Genomic DNA, 19,684 nt, shown 5'->3' with positions numbered 1-19,684 from the left:
ACCATAATTTAGGTGTTGAAAGTCGTAGATGGGAGCATTTGGAAATAATGAGTGATCAGCATGGGAACCTAAATGAAACTTTATTAACTATTGGCTTGTTGTATCCTTTTTTGGTCATTGTCTTTGTATTTAGGGGTCTTTTTATAGAAGGAAGGCATGATACGAGCATGATACGGGCTTTTTAGGGAATGATATTCTATCTTGTTTTTTTTATGAAAATACATGTTATTATAATTGTAAAATTGTACTTTGCCCCTTAATAATTGATGATTCATTTATTACCCCTAAAATAATTTTCTAACGTCATCCCTGCAAGACACGTTTAGATTGTGTTAAGGGACTTGATATTGGATCATGGAAGGTTTTATTACACTCGTGTTAAAGGTAAAGGGTGTGATGGATGCATTTAATGTGACATGATGGATGGTTAGGTGAGTTTTTTATGTGTGAGCTTTTGTTGACAAAAATCATTTCGACGGAAAGAGTTACATATAACTAATTTTATTTATTTTAATTAGATTTTTTGATTTTTATAAAATTTTAGCTATTTATATGCTTTAATAAAATATTTTTTAAAATTTTATTTAATATTTCAAAATGGATGGGTAAGGGTAGAGGTGTTCATGGGCCGGGCTGGGTTCGGGCTGGGCCCATAAAAATTTTTTGGCCCGAGTCCTAGGCCCAGGCCCGGCCCGAAATATGGGCCTGGAATTTTGTTCAGGCCCGGCCCGGGGGAAAATTCCTAAGCCCGGGCCCGGCCTGGCCCATTTTTTAAATAAAAACCAAAAAAAATTTTAGAAAATTAAAAAAAATATTTTAAAAATAAAAAAAGTATTTTAAAATATTTTTAAAAATAAAAAATATATATTTATTATATTCGAGGCGGGCCCAGGCCAAAAAAGTGGTGCCCGAGGCCCGGCCCGTTTCCTAAACGGGCCTCATTTTTTTGCCTAAGCCCATATTTTGGGCATATATTTTTACCTAAACCCTCCCATATTTTGAGCGGGCCGTCGGGCCGGGCCGGGCTGCCCGGCCCATGAACACCTCTAGGTAAGAGTGGAGAATTTTTTTCCTAGCTGGTATAATCAAAAGCGAGAAAAAATCGAAACAGAAGATATAAAATTGAATCGAGTGAGCACGAGGAAAAAAAACCGTGTTGCCCCGTCCGTCCATTGCCATGGCCCATCCCTAAGTATAGATAATGTCATGTAATTTCACGCGCCATCAAGAGAGTGAAGACAAAGAGTAAGAGTGAGATTGCAGGAGATTTCAGTTTTGCTGAGATCGATGGAATGTCTTTTTAAGGAGCACGCATGCAGGCTTGTACGAGTTTGAGACTCTGTTTTTCCATCTCCATTTCCAGATCCAATCTAATTTTCCATTCCTTTTAATCTTCCATTGAAGTCTTTTCTTTTTCTTTTTTCAGTTCGTCCAAATTCCTGGATATAGAACTATTCTCGGAATTTCACCTAAAAAGAAAAAGGTTTCCATTGTTAGTTTCTTCCTGATCATTTGGATTCCAGGCAAGTCTCTATCCAAGCTTTTACAATTTAAGTGTTAAAAAATGGGTTAACTTTAAAATTCAGGTGGTTTGATCTGTTTCAGATTTTTAATACAAATTTGATATTGCATTTTATTTTTCTTTTCCTTTTTGAGAATAACCGGAGGAAAAACATGATTGGGTTTCATTGTACTTTTTATCTCTTGTATAACTTATGAAAGCATGCGACTGTTCATGATAAACTACCATTTAAGCTTTAGTTCATGGGATGGGACGATCTGCATTGTCATTGCTTATATTGTCAATGTGTGCTCGAGTTTTCGCATTCTCTCTCTAATGTTAGGCTGTTGGTTCTTGTTGATATAGTGTATTACTATATATCTAATTACAAAATAAATATGCTGCTGGTTGTGTTTTGCCAGCAGGTTGAAGAAAGTTCGCCATGTTCAGGATTTCATCTCATAGGAATCAAAGATCCAAAGGTTTGAAGGTAAAGCATGCTTTACAAATATGTCTTCTGGTTGCTATTTGCATATGGTTGCTTTACCAAGTTAGGCACTCTAGTGAGAAGAAAGCGGAGTATCAGAAATCCGCGAATGAAGTCATTAAGTTGGGGAGAAAGGACCTTCCTCAAGCAAAGGAAACGATTATTAAGGATGTGCAGGACAAGGAGGAAGAAGAGGAAGAAAGCAAGCTTGGAGAAGATGATAACAAGCTTGATGAAACGGACAATGAAGAAAGAGGGAATGGGGATGATGATGCAATGCATGAGCATGACATTGCTATGCCAAGAAAGGAAACCGAGCGTGGAGAAGTTTCTATATATGGAGAGAAGGAAAATGAAGAAAGTCGGAACCATGAGAGTGAAGAGAAGGAAAATGGAGACCTGGAGAGTGGAGAGGAAGTGTTAGAAGAGAGTAAAGAGGACAGTGAAAACAAGGCGAGTGAAGTCAATGCGGAGCTCGAGGAGAAAGAAAACACCGAGGAGAGTCAAGAGAAGGAAAATAAGCATATTGGGGAAGAGAGTAATGCAACAGAAAGTGGCGAGAAAGAGAGTCAGAAAAGCGGAGATGAGGTAGAGAATTCTGATGATCGGGTCAATGATGGAGTAGACAGGAATAATGAAGAAGCAAGAGAAGAACATTACAAAGGGGGTGATGCTTCAAGTGAAGTAATCCATGATACCCAACATGTCGCGATGGAGAATGAGACAAGTGATTTGAAAAATTCCAATGAGTTGGAGGAACCGGAAAACAATGATAAAAATGAATTTGAGCAGGAGAAAGGATCGAATAGCAGTGAAGCAGCCAATGTCCATCATAACGAGTCAAATGAGCAGGAAAATGGGACAACTGAAAACTATCCTGAGAGTGGTTATGAGAGCACTGAGGCTTCCATGAGAGATACAAAATCAAATGAGCACCAGGATGGGGCAGATGCGACATCCAACACAACTCAGAATGAAAATGATCAACAATCGGACTCAGGTGGCAATGGCGAGCAGTCAGATTCAAATGCAATTGCTACTTTGACTGAAAACATGGATGGAGCTAGCGAAGGTTCTACAGCCTCTACCGGTAACTCTAAATCTGTTGAATCAAATGAACAGACTGAGAACTTCAATGCATGGAGAGGATCAGATAAGAATTCTGCCTCTTCATTTACAAGCCAAAATGACAGAGTTCAGAGGGAAGAATCCTACGATAATTCTGGAGTAGAGGGTACGCGAGGAAAACTTCTTTCCTTGAACACAATTGATAATTCGAATGCTGGTCAGAATGAAGAAGTTCATGCTTCTGATTCTTCAATTGCCGAAGGAGGGAAAACTTCCTCAAACACTAATGATAATGCCGGTCCAGGTCAGAAGGAGAATGAGAGTGGCGGCTATACCAACAATGATGCAAATGTAAATGAGAAAGACATCAGCACTGACAATCAGAGCAGCACTAATGCAAATGCAAATGCAAATGAAGAGGTTACTGAAAAGGACAGTAATAATTCAAATCTAGATGAAAATGCTGCTCAGAGCAACACCAACAACAACGAGAATGCAAGTCACAATGAGAATAATACTGCTCAGAGCTACAAGGACAACAAAAACGCAGGTCAGAATCAGAATAATGATTCCCAGAGCAACAACAATGACAAAGCCCATCAGAATGAGAACAATGGTGCTGTTCAGAGCAACATCAACAACAATGAGAATACAGGCAGCGTTACCGACAACGAAAATGCAGTTCGGAATGAGAATAACGCTTTCCAGAACTTGAACAACAATAACAATGAGAACGATGCTGCTCAGAGCATTACTGACAACAAAAATGCAAGTCAGAATGAGAATGATGCTTCTCAGAACTTAAAGAACAACAACAACAATGAGAGTGCAGACCGAAATAAGAAAAATGCTGCTGAGAGCATTACCGACAACGAAAATGCAGGTCAGAATGAGAATAATGCTTCCCAGAACTTAAACAACGACGGAAATGAGAATGCAAGACAGAATGAGAACAATGATCCTGTTCAGATCAACACCAACAACAATGAGAATGCAGGCCAAAATGAGAACAATGCTGCTGAGGGTGTTATTGACAATGACAATGGAGATCAAAATGGGAATAATGGTTCCCAGAAGAGCAAAAATGCAAGTCGGAATGAGGACAACAATGCTTTTCAGAGTGACACCAACAATGAGAATGCAGATAAGAATGAGAACAATGCTGCTCAGAGCATTAACGACAAAGAAAATGCAGGCCTGGATGAGAATAATGCTTCCGAGAACTTAAACAACAACCACAACAATGAGAAAGCAAGTCAGAATGAGAACAACATTGTTGTTCAGGACAACATGAACAACCAGGATTCCACAAGTCAGAATGATACTAATATGGCTCAGACCTACAATAATGAAAATGCAGGTCAGAATGAAAACAACAAAGTTGCTCAGAGCTACAGCAACAACAATGGGAATTCGGGCAAGAATAAGAACAATAATGCTTCACAGATATACAACGAAAACAATGGAACTGCAAAGTTTAGGACTTTGCCAGGTACCAGAAATGATGGGAATAATGGTGATAATGGCGAGAATGTAGCTGCTGAGTGAAAATGATGCTCTGTTGTTCGCTATATGACCATTACTGTCATCGAATTTTTGTTTCCTTTTCCCCAGATGATCAGGCAATTGTAAGTTGCTGGCTTCTTGTTGTGCTTTATTGTGAATTTAGTACTGAAAAAGTTTGTTTGTACTTATAGTTCTACTTTTAATGATCAACACTACAAGTTTCCATAAGCCATATATGTATATGCTTAAATAGCGTTCTACTGTCTAGAAAAACATGAAATGTCATAGGTTATGAGTCAATAGAATATATTTCTGAAGGCCTTCTGATTAAAACGGAAAGAGAATCCCAAAGTTTTTTCTGCAACTGTGTCTAGTTGCAGCAGCAGCAGCAGCCTAGATCATCAATTTGAACCCATGAATTTGTTCCTCAACTTACAAGGATCAATGGGGTTGGCAAAGCTCCAAAACCGATGGTGCCTCACCACCTAAACTTTCTTCTCTTAAAACCGAACCTTTGACATCCCAACTTTCGCTTGGTAACATTTATTATTGCTTATGAAAAGACCTTCCATCTTCAACATTAACCACTGATTTATCTTCATCTTTATCAATCAATATTCTTCTCTTTCAGTGGGTAGTGTTTTAACTCTCAAATCTATTTTCCTGTCCCATTCTTACTAATTATCCTTCTTTCTGATAGGTAGTCTCAACTATTGAATCATTTTCATGTAGCTCAATTCTCTCTTTCGTTTTTTAATGTAATACCAAGAAAATCCATTACTTAACATATGCATAACAACACCAGCAAGGGCCTTCACCTGGAGTTAGGTAGAAAGAACAACATAATATAACTTAGCCTCTAATACTATTTGTTGAATCTTTTTTAATAGAAACGTAATTTAAATGATATCAATATAAAATAAATCATAAAACACAAGGGACAATATTAATGCCCTCAATTAATTACATTTACTACTTATGAGAAAAGAATTCTAGAGATTACAAAGAGTAAATAATATCTTTTTTTATATGAGACTCAACTCTAAAACTATAAAAAGTGATTATCAAAATATCCTTTTTTTATTTTTTTAATTTAATATTTAAATTATTAGACTTTTAATCTTGATCTAAAATTACTAAAAGTGATTGTTAAAAATATCCTTTTAAATTAAATTATTTAATTTAATATTTTTAATTATTAAACTTTTCAATATTATTAAATTCTTTAAAATAATTTATTTTATGTTTAAATATGCTCCAAGTTAATCTTAAGCTAAAAATGTAATTATTTTATAATTGAAATATTAAATTTATTCTCAAATATGTTTTATTAATATATTAATATTCTATGACAAGACTCTAAAAAAATCAAATTCAAGGCTTTACTCATCTTAAATTTCATTATTTTAAGTACTTTGATGTATGAAATATTTCTAATATTATCGGAGAATATTTTAATTTTAGTTACAAGTTTAGAAATTATTTTTATCGTATTAATAATTTTTGTAGTAATTAATATTTTTTAAATTATAAATTATTAATTACAATTTATATTACTAAACTTGACATGGGAAATTCCAATGTAATTACATTCTGTCAGCCAAATACGTTTAGGGAATTACAATTCTTTAATTTTTAATTACACTTTTATTCAAGTACTCTTTGATAGACTTATGATATTATGAAAGAAGAATTATTGACATACAAGGAATACGTGATTAGAGAAAGATATGGATAAATATCTCCACTATTATTTTATACTAGAATAGAAATTTATTTGAGGTAAAACTCTAGTGATTTGATTTGATCATTCGATGCACGTGGGTTACAAAACTTATACATTAAAGACGTGTATTACAATATTTAAGTGGAATTAAGAGAGCACAAAGTTGTTTATTGTCAGGAATATTTGTGCATACAATTTGTTTGTAATTATACTATTTTAGCAACTTGTATTAAGCATTTATTGGGGAAAGCCTAAGTGTGGAGAGTTTCTTCATTGTAATTGTACAAGAATGAGGTTACAATAGTTGTGAGTGAGATTGAGCTTAAATAATCTCTTGTACCATAAAAATTATAACGATTTACCTTCTAAGAAAGGCTCATAGATAGAGAATTGGATCCTATTCGTGTAAATAATTTGATGTATTCATCATTTACTTTTCCAGTTTTAAGTTGTTTCTATATGTCTCGACTTAGCAAAAACAACTTAACACAACTTCAACACTTACATTTCTATATGTATCAACTCAATAAAAACAACTTAACAACTTCAACACTTACATTATGCTTTCGCAGGACAAAAAAATGCTTTTATATATAACCAAAAAAAAAAACCTTTACAATTATATTTAAATCTAGTTTAACCATTTGAGAAAAAAAAACCCTATTTGATATTTTTCTTCTTAACAAAATAAAAATGCTTAGTACACTAAAGATTATATTAAAAATATTTAATGCACAAAACACTATATTAAAAACATTCAATTTCGTAATAATATTATATTAAAAAATTGCTTCATACAATAGTCTCGAATCAGGTGTAAACATTTAAGTATGACACCTTCCTACTATTTAGATTCATAAACTTCTTTTAACAATTGCATCTTTTACATTGTGTTTAGACTAAGATAAAGGGAACAAAAATTCAAATAAAAGAAAGCAAGGGAAACGAGGAAGGAGAAGTTGAGGGAATATTAGAATCCCTTACGGGTGAATTACCTAAAAATGTTAAAATTTTTAAAAAATTATCGAACTAGGGTAATTTTTTTTTTGAAATTTATCGGATTAGGCCAATTTTAAAAAGAAAGATATTGGATGCATTTTCAATAGATTTGACAGGAGAACGCTTCCAGCTAGACGCACTTTCCTGCTCAGTCAGCAAAGCATGTATAGCAAGATGGGTTTTCCTTCTGTCTCCACAAATGATTTTTTTGAAGTTTTTTTTGAGGTTAGGATTTAAAGTTTTTAAGAATTTTGTAGTTTAGAATTTAGGGTTAGGTTCCAAAAATATTATTTTATGATTTTTTTAAATATGATAACATTTTTATATTTTCTTTAACGAAAATTTTTATAGTATTTATATTTGGTGAAAATATATAAATTTTAGAATTGTTATAAATATTTTGAGTTTTAAAAATAATATTATTTTTAAAATTTTGAAATTATTCTGAATTTTTTTGTCATTATTTTAAGACTAATTTGGCAATTACCAAAAAGATAGTCACACCAATCTACCAATCTGTTCTGTTATTCGCATTGTAAAATTTAACTCGATTCGAAATCAAAACACGAATTACTCAATTCGATTAACTTAAAGTTCATATTTTTTTCCAATCGAATTAAGTTTTGATCACTTGTAGTTTATGATGGGTGGAGGTCAACCCAAAATGTTCATAAAATATTATCTCAGGATTCCCAGGATATCTGGCGAGTGAGTGGGAACTTTGCAGGGGTTGAAACAGGGAGAGTGAAAATCCTCCCTACAGGACGCGTCTATACTAACATGTCAAAAAATGCATTGAAAACACACCTCGCTAGAAACGTTTTCAACTGACATGGCACTAAAAATGCCTCCAACTAGGCATGCTTTCAATGCATTTTTCTGACATGTCACTGAAGACGCACCTTGTAGGAGCATTTTTGCTCTCCCTGTTTCAACCCTTGTTGTAACATACTCAACGTGACCCAATTCACCAAGTCTGGATCTCGAGTGTCACTACACAAATACTTAGCAAGAAATTCAAAACAGTCAACTTGAATTCTTAACTTAAAAACTTTATTAAAACATTTTTCTTATCAATTTATTTAAAGGCTCAATATCAAAGAAATAAAGAAAGGTATTTAAAAATAAAATAAAAATACATCAAGCTAATTATAAATTATTACAACACCCAAAATTTGCTAAGGACGGACTTTCAAGGCATAATCCTGCAATACGCCACTATCCAAAGATGTTCACTATATGCACAATAACACGGATCGCCGCTTCCTTGGCGAATTCCTGGCGTAGTCTCTTTTAGTGAACTCATTCTTATAATAATATCTAAAACATAAACATAATACTTACAACTTACACAAACCTAGTGAGTTTGAAATGCAAATTACCTTTGAACCTTTCATGTTGAATTCTTCATCCTGACTATTTAGATGACCCACTTCTGTCTTCGGTGAATACCTTCACATCGTCAAATAATTACATGCTTATATGCCACATGCTTTCTTAACATGTCATCTTTCATCTATCTAAATGACTGACTCTAGACCTTACCAGACAATACTACCTTTTCTCTTCTCTTCAAACAACCATCTTTGGTTATTCCAGAACAGATAATCACGAGTACTATTCTCTTAGCGAATACTATCTACTGTTCTTACTTTTAATGGATTCTCATACTTAGTTTTCCAAATTAGACCATCAACCAGATCATACCTTGATTCAACCCAATAATTATACTCATACTGATAAGGAACACTCTAGGTCATTTAGAAGAAACCTAAACATCTACATTTCACAATATAATAATACCAGATTTACTGAAAACTTAGATTCCAACTATCCCTAAATAAGACATGATACTGCTCAAATGTGACAGATATCAAATAATTCCTATTTCAATCTTTCATAGCGTAGTCCAAATTCATATTAACAAACACTTAAACCTTTCGTAATTTGAATACATCCATATTCTAAACTAATAAATTACCATGGTGGATGTCTTCTTTGAACATACAAATACACACTTCATTCCAAGAACTTCCCTTTAAACTTATTCGATTACATCACAGAACTAAATCAACTAAACTAACTTTAGACATATCATAACCTTTTCATAGACTTAACTATCAAATAATTCTCAAAATTTATCCAAAATTTACCACAATAGCGGATAATAATATTTTACCACATAGATATCATCGAATACACCAATAAGATGATACAAAACTTGCCACAAAAGTGTAGCAGATTATGTCACACAGACAAACATATAGAATCGCGTGTTTACTGTCCGACGGACTTTCACAAAAAGTGTCATGGGTTTCTCCCTCATTGACTTATACATAAATTCATCGTGATCTGTCAGTTCGATCTACACATTATCGAAGACATCACCATGAACATTCATACAATCATATATTGTCATGGGTTTCAGTCACATAGACACACATTCTCATGTCATGATCTGTCAATCTAACTTTCATTTTATTGAAGACTACACCATAAGTGTTTTCATATCATATATTATCATGGGTCTTAACCACATGGTCTTACACTTTTTTTCGTATCGTGATTTGCCAGTCTACTTAGCAATATACCTACCCTACTAAAGGCATCACAAAAAATGTTTTACTCAGAATTAACTTATCCAGATTTGTTCACGCATAGCTAATTGATTCATACATTCCTATATCAAAAATTTTACCTGCATACTTACTAATCACTTTCTATTCACAAAGTAGTTCATACAAAATATTGTCACACACATAACATCTTTACTATGCTTCACCTACCCACCCGTTATCTTAAGTTTTATCATTATATATAAGTCTTTTACCTAAACAATTAACATGTAAGAGTCAAAATAGAGACTCACCTGATACTCACTTACTATAGCTCGAAGCTCTAGACTCGAGCATCCATCTCGACTCAACAGCAACAACTGCTTAAAGAACATATATTCACCATTAAAATCCATTTACAGATAATCTGCTAACATCCCAATCATAAATAACCCCCATGCAAGGCCTTGTATTCATGACTTATTATTCATATAACATTTAACAACCTTACTGTATCAAAAACTTAATATGCAGAGCTATATCACTTACTAGAAGGTGGAACAATCTCTGATTAACTCAAGAACCTTAGCTACCAACTTAATGAGGAAAAGAAAATATTTAAATTTAAGAAAGAAACTAGAAGAAGCTTCCTGACAAACCTTCACACGCACATATATACTCCTAAACCCCTTTAGTGGAACTTGACATTAAGTAATTTGTGTCCAAAATTTGTCATTCTTGACGGCTCATAGATTTTGAAAGAAACATAAATGAGAATCCTATATAATGGACCACCTAATCCAGTTGGTTCCTAACTAGGCCACTTTACAACCCAACTAGCACAGTATCCGGACAAATTAAGCATACTATACATTTGGCGATAACTTTCATATGGCTTATACTTCGCTTGATATATCCTTCTATTAGATAACAGAATAACCTAAAACCTTTATTTACTCAACGAAAGGTACCATACGCCATGTTCAAATTCGCCAAAAGACTCCACATGGCGAATTTCACTACGTCAAACAGATAACTACACAACCACACGCCTTAATCTTGGATCTGCTAGACTTGGGGTGTGACACTTGCAAAGTTCCCACTCACCTATCAAATATCATATTTAATCATCGAGCTCTAACAATACGAATCAAATTTAATTAAAAAAATCAATTTTTTTCATAACAAAATAATTGAAAGTAAACTAAAACAAATTCCAACATAAAACAAGCAAAGAATGTCCCAATTGAATTATCAGCTGGAGTTTAACCCGCATATTAAAATTGAATCTCTCATCTCAATTCTAAAATCAAATTAGATTTTTAATTCAGTTCCAAAAGTAGATAAAGAAAAGTTGATTTTAGGAAGTAAATCCCTATTTCAAAAAAAAAAGAGGCCCAATAAGCTAGTAATTAAATCGTTCGGACAAATTTATGCATGTTCCAAATAAAAGTTGTTATAAATTTACACTTAATAAATGTTAATATCATAATCCAAACTAACATATCTCTATCAAAACATAATATAAATGAATGTGTTGATTAAATTATTTTAATTTTAAAAATATGATTCTATAATTAAAATGGAATTGTATTCATCTTAAGCAATAATTATCTAATATAATAAATCACAAATTCTATAAATTTAAGTTTAATGAATTATTTAGAGATTGGGTTGATCTTATCATGTGATGTATTTCCTCGGTTTCTTATTCAGTCAACGTAAATGGGAAAAGGGGGAGGAATTTTAAGCCTTCTGGGGGGTTTCGTCAAAGTGACCCCCTTGGTCCTTTTCTTTTCCTCATGTGCGGTGAAGGACTTTCGACTTTATTGCGGTTGGCAATGAAAGATGGTCTTTTGCAATAAGCGAAGGCCAGTAGGTAAGGCCCTCAAATCTCGCACATGCTTTTTGGGGATGATAGTATTATTTTTGACGAGGCATCGATCAGATGAGCTTTAGTTGTGAAAGGAATTTTATAAGAATATGAACGATGTTCAAGACAATGCATGAATTTCGATAAGTCTACAATCTTTTTTAGTTCGAATACCATGGAGGAGAAAAATAAAACTGTGACCACTTTGGGGATGCGTTTTTCTAATAACCCGGAGAGGTATTTAGTGTTGCCAAATATAGTGGAAAGGTGGAAAAAGTGTTTCTTCAATTTTAAGGACAGGGTTAAAGCAAGAATTGAGGGATGGAGAATAAGGTTATTGTCACAAGAAATCGGTACTTCAGGCTATACCAATATATGCAGTGTTTTCTATTGCCAAATTCTCTTTGTAGGTAGCTTGAAAAGATAATGACACGATCTTGGCGGCAAAAGTGATATGGGAGGGGGATTCATTGGTGTGCTTGGAGTCAAATGTGTAGGCCAAAGAAACAAGGGGGAAGTTCAATATTGCTTTGTTAGCTAAGCAAGGTTGGAGGCTGATAAACCATCCAGATTCATTATTATCCCATGTTCTTAAAGCGAAGTATTTTCCAAGGTTAGATTGTATTAATGCGCCTTCAGATAATTTACATCTTATACTTGGAAAAGAATTTGGGCTGCGAAGGGTGTATTGCAAGAGGGATTATGTTGTAGGGTGGGTTCGGGTGTTAAAATTTCAATTAATGATGAAGCTTGGATTCTTGGGGCTGCTAATTACAGATTAGTCAATTATGATAATAGCATGCAAAATTCTATGATTGTTGATCTGATTGATGCTAATCAAAGAATATAGAAAGAAGAATTAAAGAAGAATTAATCGTTAATACCTTTGCGACGGTGGACACTTCTAGAATCCTTCGAATTCTGCTGGCACATGAGGCACATGAAGATCTGATGGTGTGGAGTGGTGAGCCATCCGGGGAGTTTTTGGTACGTAGCTTATAAACTATTATAGAACTTTCCTATGGTTCCTACTGCTTATGCTTTACAGACCAGTACTAAGGAATTTTATAAACAGCTATGGGGCCTAAACCTCCCTGGGAAAATTAAGATTACAATATGGAGGATCTCTTGGAACTATCTACCTACTTTTGTTAGCTCATTAAAAAGTATGCTGTCCCGGTGTGGGGGAGAGGCCGAAACAGTAGACCATGTGTTTCGTGCGTGCCCTGTGTCCATAGAGGTATGGTCAGAATTACAGTTAACTTGTATTCTAGGCTCAGCAGATATGGGTTTTGATTAGTGGCGAACCTGGGTTTTTGGTGGATGCTCGGCCACTCAGAAGCGTATTTTCTGTTGTGCGCTTTGGGCTATCTGGGGCGATAGAAATACCAGGGTACATGAACGGAAAATTAAAACAGGTAAGGAGATTGCTCGTTTTATCGAAAACTATCTTAGAGATGACAGAAACAGAGAAATGGACTTATCCAAAAGCAAATACGGGGGGGGGGGGAATGGGGCAAACCTTCTGGATCTACCGTGAAGATTAACTTTGATGGAGCTTAAGACGGTCGAAACTTTCGGTCGGCCTCAGGAGCTGTCGCAAGGAATGCTAAGGGGCGGGTTCTGTTATCTCGTTCGGAGACCCATAGCGGAGTATTGTCCGCTTTCGCCGCTGAAGCCATTGCATGCCATCAGGCGTTGGAAATGGGCGTAGAAATAGGTTGGGAAGAGGTTATATTGGAGGGGGATTCATTAACCACAATTAAGAAATGTAAGTCAAAATATCGAGACAAATTGGTTATAGGGGCATACATTCACAATATAAAACAGTTAGAAGGCAGTTTTCGGTGTATCAGTTTCAAATATACCATATGAGCGGCGAATGGATTATCACATACCATTGCAACAGAAACGTTAAAGAGAAGTGAATCGATTTATCTAGTGGGCAGAGTTCTTGCATATGCAGAGCGAGCGTTGGAAGTGAAATGGGAAAGGGACCCAGACTGAGGCAAGAGGTAAAGTGCATGAGACAAGGGGAGAGGGATGAACTTTGGTGAAAATAGGGTTTCAGATTGGTTTCCTATCCGAGCTCTGGAATCGTTGGGGAAAGGGAAATGATTATTTGTTGGGGCGGGTGAAAGGAATGGATTTGATTGGGTATTATGGTGGTGACTTTTATTTTCTAGATTTTCCTTTTATTCATGTATTCGGTTTCTGGTTTGGGCCGTGTTTTCTGGTTTTGCGTTTTCTGTTTTTCCATTTGCAGGATTTATATTTTGTTATTTGGTTTTAATGATAATATAAGCCCAATATGATTATTATTCAAAAAATAAAAATAATACATTAATTATTTGGAATGCATGTCCTTCAAATTTTGACTTTTTCTAAATTTAAAAAAAAAATCTATTTTTCTAAAAAAATTTAATTATATATTCCATTTTTAACAGAAAATATCATATATTTAAATTTGAATATTAAAATTTTGTATCAAATTTTTAATAAGTTTTGACGTGGACACGATTTCGCGAAAAATGGACCATTCCGGTAAATAATTAAATAATTGGCCCATTTCGGTAATTTTTGAAAAAAAAAGACTTTTTTTAGTCATTTGCCCTAAATATAAGACATAATATCAAATTTAACCCTCAACGTTTATATTTTTTTATCAATTTGTCCATTATTCTTTTCTTGAATTAAATTTTACCATCAACCTTTCAAAAAAGAGTCTTTAACGGAAATACTGACTAAACTATTAATTTTTTTAATGATATTAGTGTGGCAACCTGCAATCCAAGTGTACTTTCATACTGACATGGCACTATTCGACATATATGCCATGTCAACAAATGATTTTAGAAAATATAAAAATTTTTCAAATTTAAAAAAACTTACAAAAAGTTCATAAAAATTAAAAAAATTAGCATGAAGTACATTGGATTGTCATTCGAGCTACAATGTTTAGAAATTTAATATTTCGGTCGATATTTCCATTAAAAAAAATAATTCGACTTTTTTTTTAAAAGGTTGAGGGCTAAATTTAGTTCAAAAAAAGAATAAGGGTCAAATTGACAAAAACATGTAAACATTAAAGGCAATTTGCAATGTTAATTTGGTGCATTTGTATACCTCAAACATTAATTATGGTTCAATTTTCACATTTCACTAACCCCGTTGATGTGTCACGGAACTAACTAAAAATACGACAAAGGCAAGTGCACCTATCGATAAATAGTATAGCTATGGTGAGTAAAGATATTGTATCCACGAGGACTAAAAGTACTAGTAATTACTGTTTTCCAATTATTTAATTGGCGAAATTGGAGTTATTGATTTAAACTAAAATTACTAAATTAATTTAACTAAAGAACTCAATAGAGAATAAATCAAGAAAATAATTGAATAATAACCAATAAGCGAAACAATACCTAGGAAAGAATCCACCTAGACTTCATTTATCATTATGACTCTAAATTAAACGATTTATTCACTTGGTATCTTGATTCATAGAAATCCCTAAATTATGCTAATATCTCTTTCAAGACTAAGAGCAACTGACTCTAGGTTGATTAATTGAAATTTCTTTCTAATTAAAACCCATATTGTCGCATTAACTCGATCTATAGATTCTCCTATTAGATTTGACTCTAATTTGGTAGATTTATGTCGTCCTATTTATAGGATTGAATGCAACTCCACTCAATTATACTAGATTTACTCTTAAACAGGGACTTTTCCTCTTCTGATTTAAGCACGTTAAACATGAATTAATATCCCAGAAATATTAAAATAAGAGATAAGCACACGTAACTGAGAACAAAAATCAAATATTTATCGCATAAGATAGAAATCAAATAATAGAGTTCATCGTAGGGTTCATCTCCCTTAGGTATCCAGGAAATTAATTCATAATTGTGAATAAAAACATCTTAAAGACAGAATAACCACAGAAAATAAAGAAACTCATAAAAACTTCAAAAGAAATTAAAAAGAGGTCTTTAATCTTGATGGAAATTTGCTTTAGAGTTGGCTCCCATGGTGTCTTCGAGTTGTTTTCTTCCATATTCTCTAATGGCCCCCTATTCTTTTCTTCTATTTGGTATTTATAGACTTTAGAATGCCCAGAAAGCCTAAAAATTGCGTCTTTCCGCGTGTTTGGGATGCGAATCGCGAAATCAACACGGTTTGGCACATGTTCGTGTGCCAGTCCGTGTGGCTCACACGGCTGTGTGTCCAACTCATGTGGCTCCTGAAATATGCTCTATTTGTCTGATTTTTGCTCTTTTTTGCTCATTTTGCTCCCAAATGCTCTCCTAAGTATAGAAATATGAATTTAAAGGATTAGGAGCATAAATTTCACCGCATAAATAATCATCTAAAAACGCATTAAGAACGAGATTAAAATATGTTATTTTTATCAATTATCACCCGTTATCAATGTGGCGCAATTTTCTATTGAATCATGTGTAAATTATTAACATAACATTTTATTAGATTAAAAAAAACAAACAAATAAATTTAAATTATTTTCACTTAGATTATAAAAACCAAACACAAAACACACTTAAGAAAATACAAAATTATAAAAACCAAACACAAAACACACTTAGAAAAATACAAATACACCAAATTAAAATTAGTGTATAACATTATAAATTATATCAAAACTTAGGTAATTTTAATATTTATTCCTATATTTAAATCCATACACAATAGATCTGTGTAGGCGTAAAAAAAAAAAAAGAACTAGTGTAATATTTATATATTACTTTTATCTTTCAATCATTATTTTAAAATTAAAAAAAAAACAACAACAAGAAGAAATAAGGAAAAAGAAAGGGAATTGGAAAAGTAAGTTAATAATCCATAAGAAGAAGCATATATCTGAACAAAAAACCACAAGCAAATCATTGAGAAAAGTTACTTCAATAGAAAGCAAAGTAGCAAATTATACATAAGCTTGCTAGAAACCGAGCCCAAAGATTATGAAAGCATAGTAGTAACACATGACATTACTCGAGAACGGCAACACACATTCAGTTCTTAGTATTCATCTCCCTCATCACCATCTTCACCTTCGCCAGACTCAGCACCAACCTCTTCATGATCCTTCTCCAATGCAGCTAGGTCCTCACGGGCTTCGGAGAACTCTCCTTCCTCCATACCCTCACCAACATACCAGTGCACAAATGCTCTCTTTGCATACATGAGGTCGAACTTGTGGTTGATACGAGAAAACACTTCCGCAACACTAGTTGAGTTGGATATCATGCACACAGCTCTCTGCACCTTAGCAAGATCACCACCCGTATCAACGGTCGGTGCCTGATGGTTAATGCCACACTTGAATCCAGTTGGGCACCAGTCAACAAATTGGATGGTGCGCTTGGTTTTGATGGTGGCCACTGCAGCATTGACATCCTTAGGCACCACGTCACCTCTGTACATCAAGCAGCAAGCCATGTACTCGCCATGGCGAGGATCGCATTTCGCCATCATGGATGAGGGCTCAAATGCACTGCTAGTGATCTCTGCAACGGATAGCTGCTCATGGTAGGTCTTCTCAGCTGAGATGACAGGAGCATAAGAAGAAAGCATGAAGTGAATCCTGGGGTATGGGACAAGGTTGGTCTGAAATTCAGTGACATCCACATTTAAGTCACCATCAAACCTCAAGGAGGCAGTCAGTGACGATATCACCTAATAAATTATCAGTCATAAGACAATTAGTTTGCATTCCCTGCTAAAAGTAGATATTTAATAGATAAGACAATGAAATATACCTGAGAAACCAGACGGTTAAGGTTGGTGTAAGTGGGACGCTCAATTTCAAGAGAGCGCCTGCAAATATCATAAATGGCTTCGTTATCAAGTAACACGGCAACATCTGTGTGTTCCAGAAGGGAATGGTGGAGAGGACACTGTTGTAGGGCTCAACAACAGAGGTTGAAACCTGTGGTGAGGGATACATAGTGAACCCAAGCTTGGACTTCTTGCCATAGTCCACAGAGAGACGTTCCAACAGAAGGGAACCAAGTCCTGAACCAGTTCCTCCGCCCACAGCATTAAAAACAAGGAACCCTTGTAAACCAGTGCGGTTATCAGCCAGCTTGCGGATGCGATCCAAGCAGAGATCGACAATCTCTTTCCCAACTGAGGAAAAGAAAAGAAGAGAAACTAGTTAAAGCAATCAGCATTTCGAGCAGCAAGTATAACACAATTCTGAAGATGACAAGAATTATTACTGGTATAATGGCCACGAGCAAAGTTATTAGCTGCGTCTTCCTTGCCGCTAATGAGCTGTTCAGGGTGGAAGAGTTGGCGGTATGTTCCCGTCCTAACCTCATCAATGACAGTGGCTTCGAGATCTACAAAAACTGCACGAGGAACGTGCTTTCCGGAACCAGTTTCACTAAAGAAGGTGTTGAAAGCATCATCACCTCCACCAACGGTTGTATCACTGGGCATCTGGCCATCAGGCTACATAAAACCAACTGAAATTTTAGAAATATATCTAAAAAAACAGTTTTAAGATAAAAGTAAGATGCTTTTGAACTTTTTGAAAGTAATTTGGGGATAAGAAGCTTTTGTTAAAAAATAAATTTTTTTGTCCAAAAGTACTTTTAAGAAAGAATGCTAAACTAACCCAAGAAAAAATGACAAATAAAAGATATGTGATCTATAGAGAATCTCAAAAGAAAAATTAGTAAAACAATCCAAAGGAACTAAAAAAATAACATTATGCATATTTGCCAAAAGAGATAAACATACATAATCGGACCGTTATTAAGCAAGCAATTTGTTTGGGAGGAAAAATTTTAAAAGAAAACTTTTTAAAAATAATAAAACATTCTTATTTCAAAAAAGTAAAACGTCACACACAGTAAGTTAGGGCGCGACATTTTTAATCTTCAAAATTGAGCTTGTCTCTTGATTTTTTAAAACTCATGCATTTAAATTTAAAAAGGATATTCGGTTATTTAAGTCGAATGAAAAAATCAAAACCCAGTAAGTTAGGGTTCAATTTCTCAAAATTCCTAAATACAGAATATTGCCTTTATTTTTAAAAATCTTTAATTGAAGGTAACAAAATGTCACATCCAATAAGTTAGGATCCAACATTTTGAGATCTCAAAAGAACTTTTTATTTTGAATCTGTGTGATTTTATTGCAAAAATAAATACTTCGCTATCTAAATTCATCGTAAAGATTTGAAGCCTAATAAGTTAAGACACAATCTTTCTCGAGAATCGTGAATACCAAATATTTTGAAAATTTACGAAATAAGATGAATTTCATGCTTTAATAAAAACAAAAATTTTAAAAAACAAATATACATATAATAGAGAATTTGAAAGAAATAAAGTATATGTGTAAAAATAAAACGATTCATTATAGAACAAAATAATAACATATAATAAAAACAGCTTGAAATAATAATAAATAATAAGGTAATATTTATATATAGATACATATATAAAATATAAGTAAATAGAAATATAATTAAATATAATAATAATAAAAAAGGTAATAGTAGCAACGACAAAAAATAAATTAGTTAATTGTAAAAATACCAATCAAGATTAAATTAAAACATAAATGAAAATTCAGGGGCAAATCTGAAATAAATAAAATGCAAATGGACTAAGTAGAACACGCAATTAACAGTGGAGGACCAAAAGGGGAATTAACCCTATCCTCCAAAACACTGCGCAGCAACATGAACTAAATTGCAACAATTTTAAAAACACGGTTAAATTTAGAAATGAAGTAAAGCACATAGAAAACAAATTAAAGGAGTATTGAAAACCAAAAGGACCAGGGGGATAAATATCCCCTCTATTGGAAATACGCGGATCCTACATATACGGGTCGGGTCGCTCGGGTTGTTGGGTGAATAACCAATACAGCGTCGTTTTCACGCCTGCTAATAAGCCACAAAACCCTAAAGACCTAACATCTAACCCATCCC

General features: G+C 34.0%; 1 protein-coding gene, 1 long non-coding RNA gene and 1 pseudogene across 8 annotated transcripts; 1 reads left to right on the top strand and 2 right to left on the bottom strand.

Moving 5' to 3' along the window:
• The first annotated feature begins 1,167 nt into the window (after window positions 1–1,167).
• LOC107945331 (putative uncharacterized protein DDB_G0286901) lies at window positions 1,168–4,790 on the top strand. The gene is made up of 3 exons (XM_016879292.2): window positions 1,168–1,323; window positions 1,427–1,523; window positions 1,927–4,790. Exon 3 carries the CDS (start codon window positions 1,944–1,946, stop codon window positions 4,602–4,604), a length of 2,661 nt encoding a protein of 886 aa, XP_016734781.1. The 5' UTR covers window positions 1,168–1,323; window positions 1,427–1,523; window positions 1,927–1,943; the 3' UTR covers window positions 4,605–4,790.
• Window positions 4,791–8,383: 3,593 nt separating this feature from the next.
• On the bottom strand, window positions 8,384–14,054 carry LOC107945330 (uncharacterized). Of its 7 annotated transcripts, XR_001696501.2 has the most exons (5): window positions 13,238–14,053; window positions 13,024–13,086; window positions 10,392–12,941; window positions 10,157–10,222; window positions 8,384–8,739 (listed from the first exon to the last, which is right to left on the bottom strand). It is a non-coding gene; the product is annotated as an uncharacterized lncRNA (long non-coding RNA). The 7 variants fall into 7 exon arrangements; XR_001696500.2 differs by having other exon boundaries at window positions 10,157–12,941; window positions 13,238–14,054; XR_005921565.1 differs by having other exon boundaries at window positions 8,384–10,222.
• A 2,501-nt stretch (window positions 14,055–16,555) lies between these two features.
• LOC107945329 (tubulin alpha-1 chain-like) lies at window positions 16,556–18,221 on the bottom strand (annotated as a pseudogene).
• Between the last annotated feature and the right edge of the window lie 1,463 nt (window positions 18,222–19,684).

The sequence above is a fragment of the Gossypium hirsutum genome, chromosome D12 (genome assembly GCF_007990345.1).
Source record: "Gossypium hirsutum isolate 1008001.06 chromosome D12, Gossypium_hirsutum_v2.1, whole genome shotgun sequence".
NCBI classification, from domain to species: domain Eukaryota; kingdom Viridiplantae; phylum Streptophyta; class Magnoliopsida; order Malvales; family Malvaceae; genus Gossypium; species Gossypium hirsutum.
The sequence above is the reverse complement of the archived record's forward strand: the minus strand, read 5'-3'. Positions and strand labels throughout refer to the sequence as shown.